The 23,105-nt window shown below is 44.8% G+C and overlaps 1 protein-coding gene across 1 annotated transcript in view; it reads right to left on the reverse strand.

Annotated features, from left to right (window-relative positions):
* The window catches only part of LOC142570963 (adhesion G protein-coupled receptor L3-like), a 43,930-nt gene extending 42,413 nt beyond the window's left edge, over window positions 1–1,517 (reverse strand). Inside the window, exon 1 of the mRNA XM_075679260.1 lies at window positions 1,420–1,517. Coding sequence (XP_075535375.1) covers window positions 1,420–1,489 — 70 coding nt within the window. The 5' untranslated portion in view covers window positions 1,490–1,517. The remainder of the gene's footprint in view (window positions 1–1,419) is intronic.
* Between the last annotated feature and the right edge of the window lie 21,588 nt (window positions 1,518–23,105).

Below are 23,105 nucleotides of genomic sequence, written 5' to 3' on the forward strand. Positions count from 1 at the left end.
TTGTATTGTAATACGCAATAAAATGCTACTTGTCCTGTTCTATTTCCCTTTTAGAAAAAATAACTCGTTGAAATTACCCTTGCCAACGACGCGGGTGGTCGAAAGGTTTCGTCTTCGCTCGGCTCCATACCGTCCACGCTTTTGCGTTTCAGTACTTTCCTGATCGCGTAGTACTGCGCTGGTTTTGCTGGCTCGCGAAACGCTCACGAACTGCAAGTAGCAGAGAATTCAACTTCCGTGTGATGTCGCGAGATGCCGGAATGGTCTACGCCGCTTGACCAAAAAGCAGCTGCCGCGGCGAATCCACTGCTCAGTCTTGGCTCGGTACCATCGTCTGTCGGACGTCGTTTAACTCACCGACGTGAGCAAAAGGCGGTGATGGCGCATGCCACGTCGCCACTACCCCGGTCGGTTGGCGGGAGACTTGAATCGCGAGAAAGGTATTCGCACCCTTCAGATGCAATTTTCTCGTAAACTAAGTCTTTTCTTGACACGAAACAACCGTTGCGAGGTTTCTGGAATGGTATTTAAACAGTACACGCCGTCTTAGTATTTGCCTTTCGTGTCCCTTTAAGTAACAGTTGATGGGAACGTAAGCCCTGCAAGCATCCATGATAGTTTTCAAAAGTTCGCAGAGCCTGTTTCTGTAATACACTTACATTAGATAAATTATGGTTGCTTGTGGTACTCCATACTAAGCAGCAGTATGATAATCTGGAATGAAATAGCGTGTAATCGAGCGCCTTCCTTAACCGCAATAGCAGCAACTCACCAAGTTTAAAGAGGCAGCCAACAGCTTTACTTAGTTCTGTCGTTAACTTTTCGACATGTGTATTCCAGCATAGGTATTTCTGAAACCAGACACCTAAAAATTTCTGTGCCTCTACCTCCTCTATATTTTAGCAGTCTAAACTGATTTAGTGCTGTGCAATGTACTTTTGACAGCCAGTAGACAAAGATACGTAGGAATATACACAAAAGGCTCCTCCTAAACCACGTCTTCTTAATGCATCCATATTTCTTTCGTAAAAGACATAGACACCATAGCTGCAGCTGATAACTTCGTCACCTATGCGTAGCAGTGCGCTCGCAAGTCTAAAAAAAATGAGTCTGCACCTCGCTTCATCATCCGGTGACCACTAGTTAAGGGCACTTGGTCAGTTTTGACGAGATCACTAAGACTCTACAAAATGAGCGTAGTGCGCTGTTCGCTACAAGTCCTCGTGTGGGATCTTGATGACGCCCGCTATAGGCATTCCGTGCTTATACAAACCTGTAATTCGTAGCTATACCACAGAATCTCCACTATTGTATTTTTTTTTACATGATGAACTGCAACAAAATTTATTTTCGCGAGCTATCGCATTACATGCACCAGAAGACAAAATGACCCGTGGAAGTGCCGATAAATCAACTCACACTTGTTCGCTGGTTGTGCCGCCCTTAACAAACCTGCGAGCCACAGAAGTTGCTGCCAGTGGGCCTTCATGACGGCCGGTGGCGGTTGCCCCCAGAGTGCCGTCTCTTTGGGGTTACCAGCTGTTTTTGGCCGGCCTATAAGTACTCTCCCTGTGTTTGCCAACTCATTAGTTTGGTGGGCGGCACCGGCTACACTGAACTCTACCTTCACTGATAAGCGGTCTCAGCCTTATGCGCCCCACTCTGTGGCGAGAGCATAAAGTGCTTCCACTCTTGGAACTTAGTCTGCTGCAATTAGACACTCGAGAATGTGGCTACGTGCTGTTTTCCTGTTTGCGCCGTAAAAACACGTGCGGCTAATAGAGCACCTGACATGTAGTAGCCCCATCCTGTGACGTTTTCATTAACTGCCGACAGAGAAGTCCGAGAAATTCTTTTCAATCTTGCGATTCCTCCATGCATGTTCGCGCGCTTATTCTTGTCTCTTTAAGTACACGAAGTAGAAATAATAAAATAAAGAAACTGGTTCGAAGTAATAACGCGGCCTCAAGAATGATCGACGCACACTTCAAAACTTCACTTATCCAGAGAACGATGTAAAACATGAAGTGCATTCGTAAATGCAAATCTAGACAAATGGTTTATTATAGTCAAACCTCGAAGGACAGATTTTGTTAACTTTTATATTCGGTGAGGCGATTTCGATTCCCAAGAGTAAATTTATAGCGCCTGAAGCGTTTGCATTCGAGTCAACGAAGTGAACTCGACGTCCTGCCTGATTCAACGAAGTTGTGGGTTGAAATGTGCATAGATTATCGAGGAATATAGGTATACCGGGTATCAGTTCAGGCTACGGACTTCACTGATATGTTAAGATTGTTTGCCGCTCAGATGACGGAACAATTAAAGGACACGCTCCACAGTCTCCACTATGTCTACAACCTATTGCATACTAAGGCGAAAATCGCATCTTCTTTTCTGCCTTGTATAAACGTAATGTTCTTTGCATGAGGGCGTTTTAAGAGCTTTCTACATTAAAATATCGTCGTTTTCACAAAATAAGAAAACGCCGTTAAAGTGATGTTTAGTGTTATATGCAAAATTCACCATAGAAGAATCCCAAACCGTTATCCGGTTAAGCCACAGGCATAACGCTGTACAAGAACTATACGAAATACCTGCCGTTGGCCTGATGCCAGTATTAAAGTCTCTGTAGGCATAAGCAAAACTGCGTTGTTGTATGCAAATGAAATACCTAAACCGTTTCTAAGTGTGCTGTGAGTTCTGGTTGAAGAAATATCTAAAGCTCAACCCATCTTTATGCGTGGGCATAGAGAGGGCGAATGTCCGATGTTTATTGCAGGGAAACCACAAGAATAACGCACATAGCGATGGCGCACAAACATGTTTGCCGGCAGAATATACAATGCTGGAATTTGCCATCCCCTGGAAAAAAGAAAACAGAAAACGGTTCTCGCCCCTAGTAGCTGGTAGTGCAGGCAGACGCCCATCGAAAATGGGAGGCATTTTCGTATTCTGTGCAGGTTTACTACGCCATTTGAAAAAGGTGCATGGTAACGGCAAAAAACACGTAGGCGGTGAATCGCGAGCCCACTCTGCAGTCTAGACAAAGTTGTGTACACTTCGGCGCTACCGCCGAGAAACGTATTATAGCCTTTTTTTCTTTTTTTGGCAGCTAGGAATTATTTACATGAAGCCTATAATTAAACGTGGGCACCAAGGCAGAGCACTTTCAAAAGAGCTTTATTAATAGCTGACCACACATAAGTTGTATCCGCTCCGTGTACTTATTTGCATAAAACTTTCCCTGTCATATGCCGTATAAATAAACTTTGCTATAGCCAATGTGCGGCACACCCCTGTATTTTAGTACCTGTGTGAAATGCGCTAAAAAGAAAAAAGCGTTCTGGAGCTCGGCAGGCACATTTAGATGGACTCACTGATAAACATTCGAAAGGTTATTTTACAACGCTGTCATTTCGCTTGTGCAACCCTTGCTTGGTATCGCAACTCCGAGGTGTATTCTGCGCTCATTGAAGCACCACGGCAGCAGCTTGCGTGCCCATAAAGGAAGTCAACTTCGCCATTTTTTTCTTCAAAACCAGGCAAACAACTGTTCCCAGTGTTACACTGGATGGCATAGACCCTAAAATGCGATTTTGTGCGAAGTTCGAGCATTAACAAAGCCGCAGTAAAGGCAAGAGAATTTTTCTAATATATAACGCGAAATATGCACGTCCCTGTATGGCTAATGTAGACCTAACATTGGGCTGTGCTGGTCATATACAACGAGCCACATCACCGGCGCAGCCACTCGACCTGCCGTCCTCTCACGTGGCCATCGTTTTTCCTCGTTGAAAAAGCACTGCCGTTAAGCAGAATCTATAACATGCCGATTACCCTATCCATAGACCCGTGAAGGCATAAATACTGTCATAAAACTTCCAATGAGGTTACTTGTTTGAAAGTTGTAGCAGTTATATGAGATAGCTTTTTTATCAATATTTTTATAAAGAAAGGCCTTGTTTGTACAAAGCTTCTTTGTAGCGGCTTCCCTCAAGGATCAGTACTAAAACTACTCCTCATTTCAATGCGAAGCGTTCTTAACGAACTTGTGCCACATTGTGTGTGGCTATCTATCTATCTATCTATCTATCTATCTATCTATCTATCTATCTATCTATCTATCTATCTATCTATCTATCTATCTATCTATCTATCTATCTATCTATCTATCTATCTATCTATCTATCTATCTATCTATCTATCTATCTATCTATCTATCTATCTATCTATCTATCTATGCGCTAAAATGCGCTAATTAATGCGAAGTCCAGCGGAGCCCTGGACTAGGGGAACCGACCCTGTCTGAAGACGGAAGACGCCGTCAGAAGATGGAAGAAGCCGTCTGAAGCCCGCGAAAACTACCTCAATTTAGAGCACAATAAATGTTTTTTTTTCTCCTCCTCCTCCTCTTGGAAGACCGCAGCTTCGTCTATAGGTATGCATCAACTCAGACATTGCGTTCCTCAGAAGTTTACTTGACTAGCTCGACGATGGCGTACTACTGGGGTACTACTGGGCGAAAGGGGAACGTGTACGAAATGATCGAGTACCTAGGCAAGCGCACGTTCTTTCTGACCCTTAGCGTGCACGAGCTTCGCAATGAGCGACTGCACGAAGTCATCGAGAAAGTGAAGGAGCCGGTCGGCGCGCGTGCCAATGCAGGATAGATGCCATAGCCAGCTGCCTGCAAACTGCTTCGCTTAAGTTCCGTTCCCCCTGTTGCGTGGGATCCGCATATTAGTTCGAAGCATTCTTTCTTTTATTAATGACGTTTCTTCTGGTATTCAAAATTTATCTTTTCTTTTATACGCAGATATCATCCAGATTTTAATGGAAATTCGTGTTGTTGATGACTGTTGTAGCCTGCAGTTCGACCTGTGTTCTTTTTCTGGGGGGTGTAAATAGCCTCATGTAATATGTTGCTAATACCAAAGCTCTAACTTTCACACGCAAGTATTCCACTTTCTTGTTCTGTGGATTCTGTTCCATTGTGTAAGGTGTCTAAGATAAACAATTTCGGCGTACTCGTGTCTCTCTGCTCACACTAAAATCGTTCCAATGCGGGGTCGGTGCTTTTTCACCTTTGTTTGCAGGCTAGGAGTGAATACAATTCACGGACACATTTACTCAGGTTGTACACAACAATTTGTCTACCGTAACTTAAATAAGGGCCGGTGGTCAGGAATGGCGCCTCAAAATGCAGCAGCGACAACACACAAAGGGTACGTAAAAAGTTGCTAACCATACCTATACCACCACCGTTACGCTATCATTTGGTCGCCGACGTGATCACGCTGACCTTATGTTTCTGTTCAAACTCCTTCACGATATCTTCACCTGCCTCGAACTCCTCAGTCGTAGCGTGCTTTCGATTCCGCGTAAGATCAACAGAGACTAGCGGCCTTTTCAAGTTCCTGCATGCCATAGCCAACACTCTACTCTGCATGGAACAAACTCTTTATAGCTCTTATTTTCTCGATGTTGACATTTTCCTTAAGACACTGCTATTGCTCTGTTCCGAGCTTTGGATTGTTGCGGACTGTTCTATCTTAGCAACTTTCTCACATTGTTCGAGATATTGTCTCTTTCTCCGTGTTCTTAAGTTATCAAGCGTTTTGCTGAGTGAAAATGTATAATTTTCACGCTTTTTGTGTCATTGTCTTTTCATTTAAGGCGTTCCTTTTTTCGTAGTATGCCCATTCGTTCTGTCTTTTTCATTTTATATCTTTCCTCATTTTTTTCTTTGCATTATAGTACAGTTGTTTATTTTTTACTTTATTTTTGCTATTGTATCCATGACGCCAGCATACAGCCCATAGAGTTGTTCCTCGCCATGTTAAATAAGCAATCCTATGATTAATTAGCTTTAGCTGTGGTTGAGAAGGTGCTTGCAGGTGGCGGCAGCAGACTGTCTGCTCGGTCGTGTTAACCATGCATAAGAGCGTTGCAAATGCCACTGGATGCAAACGAAGTCCTTCTTCAGTGCCGCATCTTATGTACGTCGATCTCAAACACAAAAGTAGGTAGGTATCCTGCTGAGTGACAAACCACAAACGCACCGGCTCACCATGCTGAAAACAAATGAAACATGAAAAAAATTGCTGAAGCTATGTCTTCATTAGCATATTCGCGAGAACATAGACCTCTACAACTTTGGCAGAAGGCATCCTAACTTTGGAGGGAGGATGACGGCATTGCGTTTTAATATCGCTGCTTCGAAACCGAAACAAACCGGGCGGCCTTGTAGTTGGAACCACACCTCCGTGCGATGACACACATTAATCACTGTGGAACAGTTGGCTTTCTCACCTGGCACGGTCGCTCGGTGACAAGTGCGAAATGATCAGCTATAGTGTGAGTGCAAACAGCGGTATTGCAAAGCTGCATGGGGTCCTGAAACCTGCGTGTACGCAAATGCGCTAATTAATGATCCGCAGGGGCCGTGTGCGGGCGTGAACATGAATTATTGAACCTGGCGTTGTAAGTGACAAAACGTTCCCATCATATCGAAAACTGCCTTACTCAACCTAAGGGCGGGCGAGATGAACGTTTGAAGCAGCGGGCAGGTGTCATCACACTGTGGCCATTATATCATGCCATAGATCTACGCTGCTGCAGAAGTGTACGGACCGTTACGGATTCCCAAGCATAAAATAATTATCAATTCATCTCACTGCTTAGTTTTATGCCCCCCCCCCAAAAAAAAAAACACACGATAAAAAAGCAGAAAAGTAGCCCGCAGCAAACTGTTCCGCTTTTCCACCGAAGGCTCAATGTCTCGGTTTAGAAGAATTCATTGTAGATAAACAAGCTTAAATAAACATGGCTCCCGCCGAAGTATGAACTTCTATCTGTAGGTTTCGGAATGAAAATGCGTCAACAGGCGTGATGCATTTTCTACTGCCCAGCAGCTTGCAGTAATTAGAAATCAGGTAAGAAATTACGCCAAGTTACTGCCATGTGGCTCGCCGTGAATGCAGCATGGTCAATGATTACCCAGTGCCACCTAATCTTGCCCACAGTTTATCACGGCATACGGAGCTTGCAGGAAGCGTTGCCTCCCGCCTTTACTTCATTCTCTGGTGTACTTTACTTCGACTTAGTTGCACATGGCAGCGGGTCCATTGTTACAGAGATGGCGGTGACTTCAACGACTACTACGTTGAGCGATGATTGACGAATCCTGCACGCGCTTAGAGCGAAATTCTGCGAGAAATTGGCTGGCACCTCGTTGAATTTAGCATAATGTATGTACTGCTTGAAAAGTGCATTTCGCATCGGTCATACCTAGGAAAATTGCACATATTTAATGAAATCACCGCGAAATATAATGGAAGGCATGGTGTCGAACATGCATTGTCTGTTTTTGTTTTTATGGAAGTTCTTATGATAAAAAAATTTGCCGACAGAGAGCGAACCGCACGGAGTGGTGATATATGGCTTGATATGGAGAGTTTGAAAGTTGATATGGCTTGTACGGGGAAATGGGAGTTTGCTTCGATTTCCCAGTTGCGATGAGGCCGCTTGAACTAAAAGTTTAAAAAGTGAGTATTGAACTTGTGTTAATTAATTGCTAATTACTACGTATCACCCGTCATTCCATGGCCCCCACCACTGAGTATATGTCTCTGCAGGACCCTTGTTTGTTATACAGATATCTTTCAAAATTACTTAAGTTCTTCGTAGAAACACCTGGCATAAAGGCTGTATACCAGAAGGTCCCACCAGATTTGTCACACGCTTTCAGAGAGTGCGGTTCATTCTCTACAAAAAGTGGGCTTGGTTTGGGAGGGTATATAGAAAACGTGCACTAAGTTGAATTTGGGAGTAAGAGTAAAACTCGTGCTCTCTATTGGGGTAGCCCTGGCAGTGACAGTAGCAGGCTTATTAGGAAACGTTCGTTGCCGCTTTTTAAGAACGTGCCGACAGCCTATTGTGTGACGGCCCGCATCGTTTGAAAGTCATCGGAGCTGTGTAGTAACGCAGGACCTCCACTGGCGGGCGCTAGCAGTGCGCTCAACCTTGAAGGAATTGCTCAACCTTTTTTTCCCCATTCCGAGGCGCACGGACACGATGACTCGCCTCAAGAAGCTGAGCGCAGGACAGCATTCTATTATTCCTTTCATATATTTGCTTCAAGCTTTTTCATCAGGCGCGTGCGACTCTTCTCTCGGGCACATGCCCCCTGCTGAGTGCGACGCTCAGCCCTAATGGTTCTACCTGAGAACATTCCGCCGCAAGCGAGGCTCGTTTCAATAACAATGGGTGGCTTGGAGCTCACCTAAGGTGACGGCGCGTACGCAACGTATCCGCTACGCGCAACCCTAGAACAATGGAAGTGAGGTAAGAAGACTCTACTGGGGCGGAACGTTTTCCGCAAAAATCCGAGCTGGTATTCGGAACCGATTATTTTAGTCGCATTACCATGCTCGTCTCACGCGGCTAGGCGTCGGCTGAAGAGTATCTGTTATGCGAGATAATATATTCATCGTACTAGGACAACATTGCAACAGCGTGACCCTGTACAAGGAAGTAAGCGAAGTAAGCTTTGAAAATCAGACGTGCGCGGTCATCGCGGTATTTTGACAGATAGGTCCCATCGTTAAAAGACGGCTTGCAGCCGCACTCATTGCAGTGCAGTGATAACGGACTATCTCTGTAGCTCGTTCTTGAACTTTGTTTGAGTGTTCGCGCATGCGGTCATTGATGCACCGCCCCGTTTGACCGATATAAAAACGCTTGCATGCAAGAGGAATCTTATAAACCACGCAGTCACAACAGTCAGCAACAAACCGCTGTCTGTGCTGCTTTTTACAACTTTTTTGGTTTGTTCTCAGTCACCCGATTGACTTGACGGCACAGGCTACCTAACTTATTTCTGGCAGTGAACGGCACCCTAACGCCTGCCCTGCTGACAATCTTTTTGAGATTATACGCAACCTGGTGCACATATGGGATAACAGCAACCATTTGCCGTGAGTCATTCGCAGATTGACTAGCTGCTGATTGCTTTCTTTTTAGGCTTGTTGCGAGGCGTTTTTATATCGGTCAAATGGGGCGGTGCATCAATGACCACATGCGCGAACACTCAAACAAAGTTCAAAAACGCATTGCAATGAATGCCGCTGCAAGCCATCTTTTAAAGATGTGACCTATCTGTCAAAATACCGGGATGACCACGCACGTCTGATTTCCGAAGCTTTCCACATTCATATTAGCGGCGAAGCATGTGTAAGCCTTCCCTCTGTTTCTCTCCTTCCGAAGGAGATTGCCTTCCTATCGCATTAATTGCAATTTTCACCCCTGCGCATGCTGCATTCTGTTGACTCTGTCCTTTGAGATAGTGGCGGAGTATATATATGCTGACTGAAAGAATAAAGACACTTGGTCGTTAGTCAGCGCTGTTGTCTGTGTCCCTCTCCTTGCCCTGTTCTTTAGCGCTGTTTATTGCTCGTAATTACGGAGTCTCCAATTACGGTTTTGCTTCATAATCATACCATGGTTTCTTTTGGCACGTGAAACTGCTGAAGTTAATTTAAATTCTAATGAGGCAGCTTCAAGGAGCGCTTATCACTCGGTAGACGTGTAGGCGATATCTACGCCATACCTCTCAATGCACGACTGTGGGCATCGACGTCGCATCACTCCGTACAGGGCAGCGTTAGATGTGGGCTCGGGAACCAATCGGGAACGATAATTACCAGCCTGCTCCAGAGAAAGGGGATTCCCTGTTGCGGGCTACCACTTCTTCCGTGACCCTTTCATTCAACTAGCGTGTCGTTCAGGAAGATTACAGGTAGTCAATGGATGAGCGATTCCTCCCGTTCTCCAGCCTCATCGACCTAAGCAGCTCTCAGATTAAATGCAGAAAATTTCTGTTTTGCGTCACGGCCCAAAGCCCCCGATCTGTATATGAAGCATGCCATAATGTGGGAGTGCGCATTAATTTTGGAGCTCTGGGGACCTCTAACGCACTTTTACATCTGAGTGCAAGAGCGTTTTTCATTTAACTCCCACCGATATGTGACAGCCGCGGCTGGCATCAAACCCTGGTACTCAAGCTCGGCAGCGCAACATCATACGCCTAGTGCTAGTGCGGCGGGCTTGTAAAACACAAAATTAAAGAAGAACATCGATCATCGTAAACTGGCGCATGGTGGCCATGGTGTCACTTATAGTCACTTATAGCCATTACGGAAACAGCTGAAAACATCAAATCAAGTTCCGTATTCTGTTATTATACCAGATCAGCTATCCTCTCCATCAAAAACGACGTCACATGCAGGTCGCGCCTGCAGCGCAATAATAGTCAGCAACAGCGCGAACAACATGGTTACTCCTCTGAAGCGCCGAGCACGCAAAATCGACACCGGATATGCACCGGAGTCGCTGCTAAGCAAATAAAGGAGACAAACCGCGAACAGGAATAGGCTGGCTTGGTGACGTAAGCATTTCGCGACTTCTCGGCTCCGATATCCAGAAACGCAAGGAAGGAATGTCCCCCCGTTCACACAGTGGGAAAGAACATCTGCTGCCTGCAGGAGTGGATGTGTATGTAAAGTTGTTGGATGTATACAAGATAGAAGGGAAGGAGTAGGTGCCTCTGTGTAAACCACAATCGCCCTATTCAGCACTCTTTGTGGGAGTATCTGCTTGTCCCATATTTCACTCTCTTTTCGAGAGTACATCGACCCTCCTTGAGGGAGTATGTCCACTCCTCCTGCCAGAGTTTTGTTACTCCACCGCAAGGGAGTGCTAGTACTCTTGCGCACAGTGCCAGTACTCTCCCCACAGGGAGTGCTAGTACTCTTCCGCAGAGTGATCTCTCCCCGAGTGCTTCTACTCCTCAAAACCGAGTAAGTCTACTCTTCCAAGCCGACTAGTTCTACTCCCGCAAACACTGCTTGTACTCCTTCAAAACAGAGTGCTAGTACTCTTCCCAATAGTGTGAAAGCACGATGTAGATCCACGGTCACGTTTGAAGGGATTCGCAATACTTACATGTGGGGAATATTTGATTCCTTCCTAAGCAGCTTCTTCACTTATGCTTCGTGAATGGGATGTAATCTGTAGTCGCCGAGTTACTCAAATGAAAATTTTCTCTCTTGAAAGGTCAAAATCTTGATTGATCAGTCACAAGTATACATAAACCATAAGTATATTCTCTAAAGTTTCATCAGTATTACAGTGTATAAATATCCTTTAATTTCAATTGACTCCTTCTTTTCAAAAATAAAGTATACAATGCAAAGTTAAACATAGAACAAACGTGTGCAAACTCACAAAGTATTGACACTATGATCGAAGAGAAATATGCGCCACATTACTGGCCAGCAAACGCATTTCTGGCACAAAACGCGGCATGCACTTATATGGCAGAGTTTACCAGATGAACTGCTAAGCATGGGGCTGGTAATGTAGATAAATTGTGCAAGAAACTTTTTTGTGCGCCATATTCTAAGACAGCAGCTCATTTGATAACGTCCTGTACAGCGTATGGATGTTCCTGACTGAGAGTACAGTGCACTTAGAAATGTGTTGTATATTCTAGCGTGAGACCGTAGGTCTAGCTGGTTTTACTTATATTTCACATAAAGTTATTCATGTATGGGCTGCACCCCATTGTTTCTAAGTGTGCCATGTCATGGTGCTGCCGCATTACCCTGCATGCCCAGTCACAAACCGGTACAGAGGCGTATTATATTCCCTATTCGGTTCGCCTCCTCACGAAAGTAGTTTCCTGGTGCTGTTGGAATTCATCCGTTCCACTTTCTCACAAATAAATAAAATTAAATTTACAATATTATCTAGTGTGTAGCAAATAAGAATAAAATTGCAAGGAGCATTGGCATCAAAATCTTGCGCATCAAATTCTTGTCATATATTGTAGTACTCGACTCCCACTACGGTAAGAATGCTGTACTCCTAAGCAGCAGCTTGCATAATTACATGGTCAATTATTGTGACTCGTTGAATATACAATCTAACTAAAGTATAGCATGGCTTCAGATGTGAACCAAAAATCATATGTGATGAATATGATGCATGAAAGGTGACATAAGCATAAGTACAGGCAGGAAAGTGCACGAAAAACACAAGCGAGGAAGCAAAACTTATAATGAGAATGGCACCATCCTGTTTCACATATCCCTTCCATGCACGTGCATTTTGCATGTGAGTATGCATATATTTGCACAATGAACCAACTACCTGAAACCAACGCTTTTTTTCTACTGAAGTGGTTAAGATGCACTAAAGCGAGAAAAATGATCGCACTTCACAGAATTATCGTCTCAAAACAAGTACATATGCGTCTAAGAAGATTAATACATCACCTCACTGTGCACTCTATCTTAAGTCCAGAAGAATTATGTCTACAGAAGCCATGCAACTAAGGGGCTTTTGAATAACACTATATGTTCACATCCGCCAATTGATGAACAAGTGTTCTACTCAGATGCTCTCAGTTCTGTGCATTGAACACATCTCTACCTCCACAACATACTTGGGTGGTAAGTAGATTGGAGAAACCACAATTTTACATTTTAAAAATAATTTTCGATTCCAAGGGACTCTCCGGCTTCTAGACGTAAGGTGTGCACCACGGTGCACACAGTTAAAGGCCTTAATTGCTCCTTGCTTTCACTTCGGGAGGCACGAGCGGTTCTAATGAACTGGTTTCGTGAGCATGCACGCAAACGATAATGACTTCTTAAAGATGGGATTCTCTTTCCCCAATGCTTCCCCTTCCTGGAACCTAAAAGGAATACATAATTCCAAAGTTAGGTGCAAAAATAGATCAAAAGGAAGGCATGCTAATCTGCCTGCTTCATGTCAGCATTTAAAATACAGAATCAGTGGTTTGTATTTGCGCCCTTGCATTCACATGGTGTTAAATGTAAGCTATGAAAGCTGTCAAATTTTAAATGTATGTAAGCACCTAACCAAGCATGAGCTGTTGCTTTCTATAGTTAACACAGGCACCGTGCTCATTGCAAGTATATGTCACGTCACTAAGCAAATATACAATTTCATTGTACCACTATTCTTTATCTCATGGATATATCTGTTGAGAGGCAAGAGAAAAAGCAGTCACTTCTCACTGCTAATCAGCTTTTTTTTTTTAAACACATTTCTAGCTTTTCAATGACACTTGCTCCTATGTGTTTGTCTCCAGAGAGCATACTTGATTTTGACTTTCCAATCAGAGACAATATATACATAAATATGCGATGTCAAGATGACTGCCTAGAGCACATGAGAATTTTCATCTTGGTGTGACATACTGCATTTAGATTTTGTTGTCATTCAGTCAAATGGTACACCCAATACACCCACATTCTAGTTTTATTGTCCAAATTGCATGGCAATGTATTTTGATTCTTTGGCGTTCGCTCCTCTTCACTACGTGAAGTCGCGCTGGGCTGGCACTTTGACATCCTTGTGTCCTTGCAGCTGCCTTCTTGCGTTATATAAAGCGGGTGCCTGAAGAATATCGTGTGTAAAAGTCAACACGAGGAAATGGTGTAAAACAACATCAAGACAGTCAAGGTCACGGCACTAAAAGAAAGTCTTAGCTCTTAGTCTTCCTACTGAAATGCATGCGAAACATCTAAATGACTGCGACAGTCAACTGCTAAACTAACTTCAATTTTTAGATATAAACAAAAAAGAAATAACCGACAGTCCATCCTCGTTCGGCACCAATGTTAATATACTCCTGCTAATAAATAGAATATTGGTCATTGTCAGATATCATAGGTCTGTCATTATAGTCTGGCGTGTCACAAACACCACTTGTGACACATCGTAAGCACATGCCCAGTGTGCCCCCCGAACCATCTCTGGTTGTGCGACTACTCGAGCCATAATTTGAGGATTACATCTGCAAACATGATGCTCAGTAGAGATGATAATATGGTCCTCCAGTTCAGTGGGTATGACTGGATGGGCCTATAAGAAAGGGCAAGAAGGGTTGTTATGGTAAGCTTACCCCCATTTCAATAATAACAAGAAAGTTCACTGCGGCCTGCAGCTAAGCTTAATAAAAGGCATGAACTTATTTTCATTTATGAGGTGTGCAGTGGAGTTCATTTTTTACAGACTCGACTACTGCTGCAGTTTGAAATCTAGCATTTTGCATTCTTGAAGGAATGTAAAAGTTGCAGTTAAACCGCAGTTATTAGTTTATTAGACCAACTCTTTGTTTTGTATACGGCAGACTACTGGTAACACGGAATTAAAGCAACGTTTTATTTTGATACTTTATTTCTCCACTAAAGACAGTAAAGCGACTAACACATTTTGATCTGCCATGCAGTAGCAAGGCGCACACATTACGCTTGTAACCCCCAGAGGAAGGGTGATTTAGCTGGTCATATGACATAACTCTGAAACGACAACCTATATTAGCAAATGCACAGGTATTTCCAAAGCAATAAGCGTATGCAAAGCACCCCTGCAATTGTAATTCCATACAGCAGCAGTTATATTCGATGCCGATGCATAACTCGCTGCTTGACAATTCACCGAGTTCGTAAACATAAGCACCCTTTCAGATTCGCACCGTGCTCGAAAACCACAACAGGAGACATAAAATCAAAGATATAATCACACCATTTCAATACATGAGCAAAAACAGTTCAGTCTTAGGGCTAAACACCATGAGAGCGATTTCGTGCGTGACGGCGACGAGCGACGGCTTCGAGCGACAAAACGGGTCGTCGCTTGAACAGATCGCTCGGTTCTGGAAATCTAGAAATTGTCGCTCGCCGCCCGGAAGTGCTATGAGAGACTAGCCAATAGCGCGAAGCCGGAACTGGGTGTACATCGCTCAAATACTACCGATTGTCGCGCGGAACGAGCGAACGATAGAATTTTTATACCTGCAAGGATAAGAACCTACTGCAAGACCTTCGGAAATATTTTAAGCTGCTTTTTACAGTAAAATACATCAACTTAAATTACTAAAGCACGCGTCCCGCTAGTTTCGACGCGTGTTTGCAGCCCTCATACCGGCAACACCGGGGCGGCGTCGCTCGCACGGAGTACGACTTGTAGGCGACGAGCGAACGCGACAGCCATCTCCATCGCGTCGCTTGTAGCTGTCGCGCGCAAGATCGCTTATACGGTGTTTATACCTTATTCAGCATAAAGCAAGAATTCATCATGCGTTTTCAGTAAGTTCAAGATAACGCGCCCAATTTACCTCTTGCTGCATGCAGCTGAAAGCCTGTGGCGAAGTTTCTAACTAGCACTGGTGCTGCACGTAACTTCTGTGGTTGCAGTTTACCCATGGGCGAGACACCGTCAAGCGCGCGGCTTATCTATACCGAAAGCATGCTGCCAGCAAAATGACGCCTTCTGTTATGCGACTCCTTATTTCAACAGCGTTCCTTACACAGTAGACTGCCAAACTGAATAAATTCAAACACACAAAACGCACGCTAAGCACGCTCCGCGGAGGCTCGGAATCATGTGCTGGTGAACAAACTATTTTAAGCGTCCTCTGGCCTCACGTCTTATTGAACATACCATGGTTCTGGCAGCGTTTGCGATTTTCAAAGCTCTTACGGATAGCGGCAAGTGATAAAATCACATGCAGTTATCGCGACGATTGGCTTTTTCGGTTGACATCGAGAGACTGAGCACGCTTGCCTACTCCGTTGTCAATCGCGTCGCCTAAGCGCCGCGGCGACTTCCTATTGCCGCAAGAGTAGAACGGGCATTCTGCTCTCTCTGTGGAGGGCAGCCCGACAAGCACCTGTCACTATCTCCTTGGTGACATAGTGAACAATACATTTCACTCAACTCGACATTTTGCGAGAGCAAAACAACGCTTTGAAGAGTAATTCGGCCGCTTCACTCCTGCAATACCCTCTCTAGTTTTTAGAGTGAGGCTATTTCTCCAGTTCCTTGGCATGCGGAAATTTCAATAACAATTTCGTAGTCTGCATTGAAGTCCTAGTGTCGCTATGGGCGAGGAATATTCACCCTTCGAGAGCGGTTGCTTGCGTACGCTGCCTAGGAAATGGTCAAGCCTCCGTTGCACCTTCTATCTTCGTCCGATAGTTCATGCTCGAATGCGTGCCTTAGTAGCGTGTATTCTTTTTTTCCATACTCACACACATGGTCGGAGTGTTTACAGCTGCTCTGGAGATCTAGAAGACGCGGTAGCGTCGAGTGCGTATAGTATACTTTCATTTGATTTGACGAGTGTATATTGTCACGTGGTAGTGATATTAAAGAACACAGTAGCAATACTGTGAAAGACAAAACTAACTTTTATTCGGCGAACGTGTGCCAATAAAACCAGGCTACATTTAAAGCACAACGATAGCGGCGAATACAGTCGGCGATCGTCGAAAATCTGATCAGTGGGTCAAGCGCGACGGTTTTTATACATCAGTCGTCGAATGTTCCAGAGTAATCGCTCGGACCCGCGTGTATTCCACAAAGTTCTACACTGTTCGCGTCGCGCGTGCATGCAATCAGACTACAGAAGTTTCGGTGAGAGACAGCGGATGGAACTATCGATAACATTCCAGAAACAACCGATACATGCAGGCGCTTCCTATCAACAACTATCGGAATAAAGGCGTAATTGAAGCAATTAGCCCATGTGCGAAACGGAGTTACTGTGAAATTATGCCTTGCTCTGGTGGCATATCCGGATGAAAAAGATATAGTACCTTTCTTCTATAAATGTTGTGAAGATTGAGTAGCAGGTAAAACGTACTAAAACAAGAATAGCGATTCCTTCTAGACAAGGTAGGTTAATTATCTTTGGCCGAAAGATCTGTTATTGAAGAGCGTCCTTATCTTCACCATTTTGACAATGTCAGCTTTCGTAAAAGGGTCCCATATTATAGATGCATAATCGAATACTGGTAAGATAGCAGTTTCATAGGCTAGCAACCGAAGAGCAGGGGTTGAGTATATTAAAGCGCTTCAGAAAAAAAAACAGTTTCTGGTTTGCATTAGCTATAACATGGGAAATGTGCTTTGACAAATGAAGGTTGTCATTGATCCAACGTCTTGAGTATTTAAAGTTAGTTGTTTCAGCAAGAAGCAAATTATATGCACAATTGCTAACTTAAACATGTTTTTGGTTTCCGAGTGATAGTCATTTAAACAGTCTTTTCGAAACTGATTTCTTCTTGCCAAAATTGACACCATTGAGTTACTACTGGAAGCCCTGATACGGCTTGTGTTGGTGGGAAGTACTTTTTGATCTACCAGTAAATAACGTAGTCAACAGCATACAATAGAATTTTAATTGAAATATCTGTTGCAACGTCATTAATAAGTATTAGAAATAAAATAGGCCCAAGCACTGATACCTCTGGGACGCCAGAATCTCTGAAAGTCGTTCTGAAGAATGTTCTCTGTAAGCAGCGTACTGCTGACAGTTTCTTAGGTAGGCTCACCTGCAGGTTATCAGTCTTTATAAAGTAACTTTTTTGTGGGAAACTGTCAAATATTTTGCAGGAATTTGGTTATCCTTATTAATTGCTACTGCGAAATCATGCATAGTTTCGGTCAGCTCAGCAGATGTAGAATAATCTTTTCTAAACCCGTGTTCGTATCTCACTAATATATTTATATAATGGATGAGGGATGACAGCCAAAATTTCGTGTTTACATTTAAATTGAAAGATTCAAGTGAGGCAATATCGAAACAGTGACAAATAGCCTAGTTTTCCTAGCCCGAAAAGGCACGTAGTCTGCATTATACTTCAGTCTTTCTGTTTCTCGACGTTCCTGATAATAGAACTACATACTTCGGCGCATATTGTTGACCCCGCGATGACAATTACGCAAGCTTTATACAGGTCGAGTAATACGTTCCTTGACATTCCCGAAAGCAACCATGCAGTATTGATTAGTCTGGAACCTGTGAGAAACGGAAGCTATTTGTGCAGATTCGCAAGAATGAGATAACTTGTGCCAATATCAATGCCTTTCTAATAATCGATCTGTCTTATGCGACTGGTGTGTTCTTAGCCTGAACACTAAATATATTCCAATTGGTTTTGGTAAACTAATCTACTCCTATGCTTCCAAACATCCACCAATCGAATGCGCGTTTAGTGATGCCGTAGAACTTGAAGCGTTTCAACCCATTCAAATCGGTTTTGTAAAGAATAATAAAAAAACACTGTCCATGCACCCCGTACAGATGGTAAACCAGCGAAGCTGAAATGTGCGCCCTCGTGTTTAGCGCTGAGTTAATTCTGACGGTTTATTAAACTCTTTCTCAATTATTGGTTACGTCTTTGAGTTTCTTAAAGAGGTTACGCACACATTTGGCTTGGGTTTATAACATTGTTTATTTAATATGTTGCACATTGCGCTTCGCGTAATCACCATCATGGAGGGGTGCAATGAGCAGTTCATTGCGTTAATCCAGTGGGTTCATCAAGGTCTTTCTGAATTACGTTACGCATTTGTGTTTCATAATGCGTTAACCACAGTGTTTATGAATCGGTTATGCATTGTAATTATCAAGTGGCATACCGGGGCCGGACATTTCATTTAAGACATCTTAAGACAGGGACACATTTTTGAACGTATTGAGAAGTCTGAGAGAGACTGCATGAAATTAAGCATAGTATCAATAAACAAAGATGAAGGTTGAAATAAGCAACTTACAGCCACTAAACTATTTCTATGCCTACCCAACGAGAAATTTGTCTATCTGGTTATGGTCTGCTAGTTATGCGGCCATCGAGCATGTCCTGTGGGACTGTGCTTCTGCCAGTCCCCCTTTCACCCAAGGGGAAATGATGAAGCTTATTAGGGCCCAGGACCAGACCTCTCAAATCCTGGCAGTCCAGAGGGTCCGCGACAGGGCCGTCAGGTTTCACCTGATGTGAACGCAATCGTTCCTTCACCATGGTCATGGGGTCTATGCATCGTTCAGTGAGTTTCGGCCGCTGACGTGTAGCTTTCGAATACCGAACTGTGTTCTATAGAGTCATTTTTAAGTAACTTTCCTAACTTCTAAGTCGCTAAAATGTGACCCATGGTTCAGTGAATTCGCCAGAAAAGTCGCCGATAAGTAAATATAAAACTTTGGCGCTAAACAGACAAGAAAATCACTAAATATAGCGATAGAATTGCCTTTGACAACACTGGGAACTGACCACCACATTACAAGAGCAAAGCTTGGCTTTTTTTTTAATGATGGCTAGGTTAGATGGCCCCAACAAACACGGGATGATGACAGCGGCATCAGATAAAACTTGCTTGTACTGCCCTGCGGCAGCCTCCTGTCCAATGCAAGCGTGCAAGGCGAGGCCCGCAGGCGTCTCGCAGTGCGAAGAATCGTACCCTTAACATGGTGCGGCCGACCGAGCGTCAACTGCTACAGCGCGTGAAGGCGAGGCCCGGAAGGCAATCTTCGCAGCCTAAGTAGGGGGTGTATAGTAAGACAGAAAAGTGCAGGTACGTGGTCCCTATTCTGAAAGGCAACTTGACCTCAACGGTCATTTTGTTGAATTTTTCGCTGGGCAGGCGACAGTGCTCACTTTCGCTCATGGTGTACCGGTAAACACCTAATGCGCAAAAACAAGAAGAAACGAGAAAGGTTTTCACTTCTGACAGCGAAGAGGCAAGTACACCCCACCCCCCTAGCTTCTGGTGGATGCGGCTATGCATTTTATAGAATTTGTTGTACGTTGTTGGAAGGGGAGAGAGAGAGAGAGAGAAGGCAGGGAAGTTAATCAGATATCAGTCTCCGGTTTGCTACCCTACACTGCGGATGGGAGATAGAGGTTAGAAAGAGCACAGAGAGGAGGTGACAGAGAGAAGGGGAAAGTGCAAAAGGGGACGCGGGCTATGAAGCGCGACGCCAAAGCGCACTGGCGCCCCTCTTTCTCGTCCGAGTCGTAGTTGTGGCACGTTTTTTTAGCTTTTTCCTTTATATATATGTTTCTCTTTTTTAACCTCAGTGCCGGCTTGCCACGTTTAAAGCTCCACCACCTGCAGAGAAACCACTTGTTCATAGGGCAATTCTCCTCCTAGTGCGCGCACTTGCCGACCGAAAATAAGGGGCGATATTGTCATCCTAATTAAATTTCGTGCGGTTCATCTCTTTGGAGGTAATGTACTAACAAATTTCACAGATTGCTCAATGATTTCAAAAGAAACAGTACGCCACAAAGCTGTTGGGCCAATAGCCTGAGCTATAGTGATGGCTCATAATCACGTACACAGCAGTTTATTTTAACAGGCAGGATAAGAATTACAAATTGACAGAAATGAGCATAAAAAAGCGACATAAGAAGTTTAGAAGTATACCTTTCCTGATTGTTAGGTGCATTTGCTTGTATATGGGACACTGCCGCGAGTTGGTGCGTAATGATATATATTACTTGTTGCAAATAGGACCGCAATGGCATGCTTTATCAAAGTTCTTTACAAAATTGTGTGCACCATGAGCGTTTAGGCGTCAAGGATCTTCAGAGGGCTTTAAAACAAATAGTTGAGAATATTGCCATAAGTTCTATGACATAGACACAGAATGCCGTTATTGGGAATGACGGAGACCTTTATGATATATTGACGCAAACTTAAATTAAAAGGGTGAGAATACGTCCAGAATTAGTTATGCTAACCGCTTGAACACCTTCTCGCACATCGAACTCTTACAAGCTGAACACGCGCCCGCAAATGTTAAAGCGACGTTTCAGGGGTCGAATAAATCGTTCCTTAAATTTTCTTTCTGTGCCATTCCTTTCTCGCGCAAGTATAGTCTATATTTGGAGGCACAAGTATACGAATATAGTCGGAGGGATGGGATCTCATCCCTCCGTTGAAATCTGAACTGCGTGTATATCCAGACCGCAAACCTGTTCCATACGCCGGCAAATGCATAAAGCCGAGACCGCACGTACACTTGCAGACGCGCGCAAGCTCGCGTCCGCGCGCCTAGCGCCTGCCGCGCCTCGCGAGGAATGGCGGTTTGCATCCACATAGACGCGCGACAGCGCGCGTTCACTGGGCTCACTCACAGACGCCTTGGCAGACGCCGCTTCGCACTTTATTATCGACAGTGTTTCAATAAGTTCCGATATCTATAAACGTAATTGTTATATTTTTATAGCTGTTAGATCAGCGCAAAAAGGAAAGAAGAAGCACTTTCTTGCATGACATAAATCTGCTTCACTGAGAGTTGAATGTTGCGCGCCGTAGCTGCTGTTACGATAGGTCTGCAGGGGTGCTGCTCTTCAAGCCCATCTCAGCCCGCGGCAGTAGTTTCGATCGTTCTGCGGGGGTGGCGTCCTTCAGAGAACCTGTGACGATGACAGCGCTAGCCGACCATGCACTTCCTTCGGAGAACTGGAAACCACGGCAGCGTTAATCCACCATGCGCCTCCTTCGGAGAGTCGGCGACGGATGCAGGGCTGGCCACGTTTGACGGACCATGTATTGTTGGTTGATTTGCCGTGGCCTTCAGGGTAGATCTATTTGCAGCAAGAAAGCTTCTCTAACAAAGGGTGTTTTGCGGTGCGTTTCCTCGGGCTCTGAGGATTCGTCAGTCTGCTGACACTCGTGGCGGCTACAGGAGAAGTCAGCTCTGGAATTAAGAGGCGCCGGCTGGGGTAAAGCGTGACAACCTGGCAATGAGGACCCGCTCAACTCGGTGGGTTCTGGGACTCGAAAGTACGTATGGGAGTGTGTGAGATCTCCCCCTAAAAGGCGGGTCGACTACGCCCTAACGACGGTGGACGGTCCGATTGGACGAAGGTTGGACAGCAGTTTTCCCTCCCCTAGGAGTCTAGGGAGGACAGAGGCTTTTTAAGCAGCAGTATGTCGACTGCTAGGGGTGTGCTTGGTGCTTCGAGCTTTGTGCTCGTGTGCTGTGTGCTGTGAGCTTCGTGGTGGGAGCTTCGTGCTCCTCTTTGCAGTCATGCTAAGCTGTGGAAATGTGTGTCCTGTTTTAATGTAAATAAGTGTGAATAAATCCTGTACACCTAGTTCCCAACGAAGAACCAGGTCCTCCCTACAACCCCGACCACAAACCCTAACACTACATAGCCAGGAGCGCCGACACGAGGCAGCCCAAGCGCGCGATAACAGGGAGGAGCTGTACCCCGAGATCACGCCGCGTTTCGACACGTACGGGCCCTGCCGCACTGCCTGCGCATGCGTGGGCACACGGACGCGAGCTTGCGTGCGTCCGCAAGCGTACGTGTGGTCTGTGCTTATAACGCGCAAAAGAAGAAGAAACGAGACGGGTGTATGTTTTTCCCGATTACGCCTAAGCAAACAACAATACTGGGATTGCGTGTTGATCCTTCTGACAGGTAATTTGTACCGCAATAACGAAAGTGTGCCTAGCTGCGGCCTCGCTTCACAGTGCGTGGGATCAACGCCTATCGGCGCCGAGAAGTCCAAGGACGGGATGCGAGCGTTTTTTGGCTTCGCAGCAAGGGAGGAATGAGAGCCGAAAAAAAAGAAAGGAAGAAAAAAAGAAGCGGTTCTCGAGTATATATCGCCGAGAGCAGCGGTTGGGTTAGGAGGCCATAAAGCTGGCGGCGGCTGAGTGCGTGCGATAGCTGGGGAGCCATTGAGGTTGGATTTGCGACATCGCCGAGTGGTTGATAACTGCACCCTGTTTCACCGCAGCTCGTCAAAATGGGGAATATACGAGTGGGAAAAGCCAATCAGATCGCGGCGGCCAGTCACGTGAGGGCTCTCGACGAGGCGGAAGAGCCGGAACCGGTGTATGTGGCCACTCTACGATGTTTAATAAATGCTCGAGTTGGATATAGTTTACTTGGTACACATCGTCACGCTGTAGCCATAATAAACACGTGACAATATTAGTTCATCAAAGAAATGCAAGGCACGTAGTAGAGAATAGAATAGGTGGCTTGGCGTCTGTGAACTTCTGTGTGTCTTGTATTTTCTTATTCGGATAATACGTGTAACGATGTTGTATATCCTCAAAACACCGGCGATTTTCAATAAAAGCATAGCTCAAGCAGTGCCGCATTTGTTTTTGTTTGCTTGTTCTTCGTTAAAGCCTCGCCCCCTCCCCTTTGAAGCCTGCCAGATGTTCATAACTTTCAACGTCTCTGATGGTGACG

The sequence above is a fragment of the Dermacentor variabilis genome, chromosome 2 (assembly GCF_050947875.1).
Source record: "Dermacentor variabilis isolate Ectoservices chromosome 2, ASM5094787v1, whole genome shotgun sequence".
NCBI classification, from domain to species: Eukaryota; Metazoa; Arthropoda; class Arachnida; order Ixodida; family Ixodidae; genus Dermacentor; species Dermacentor variabilis.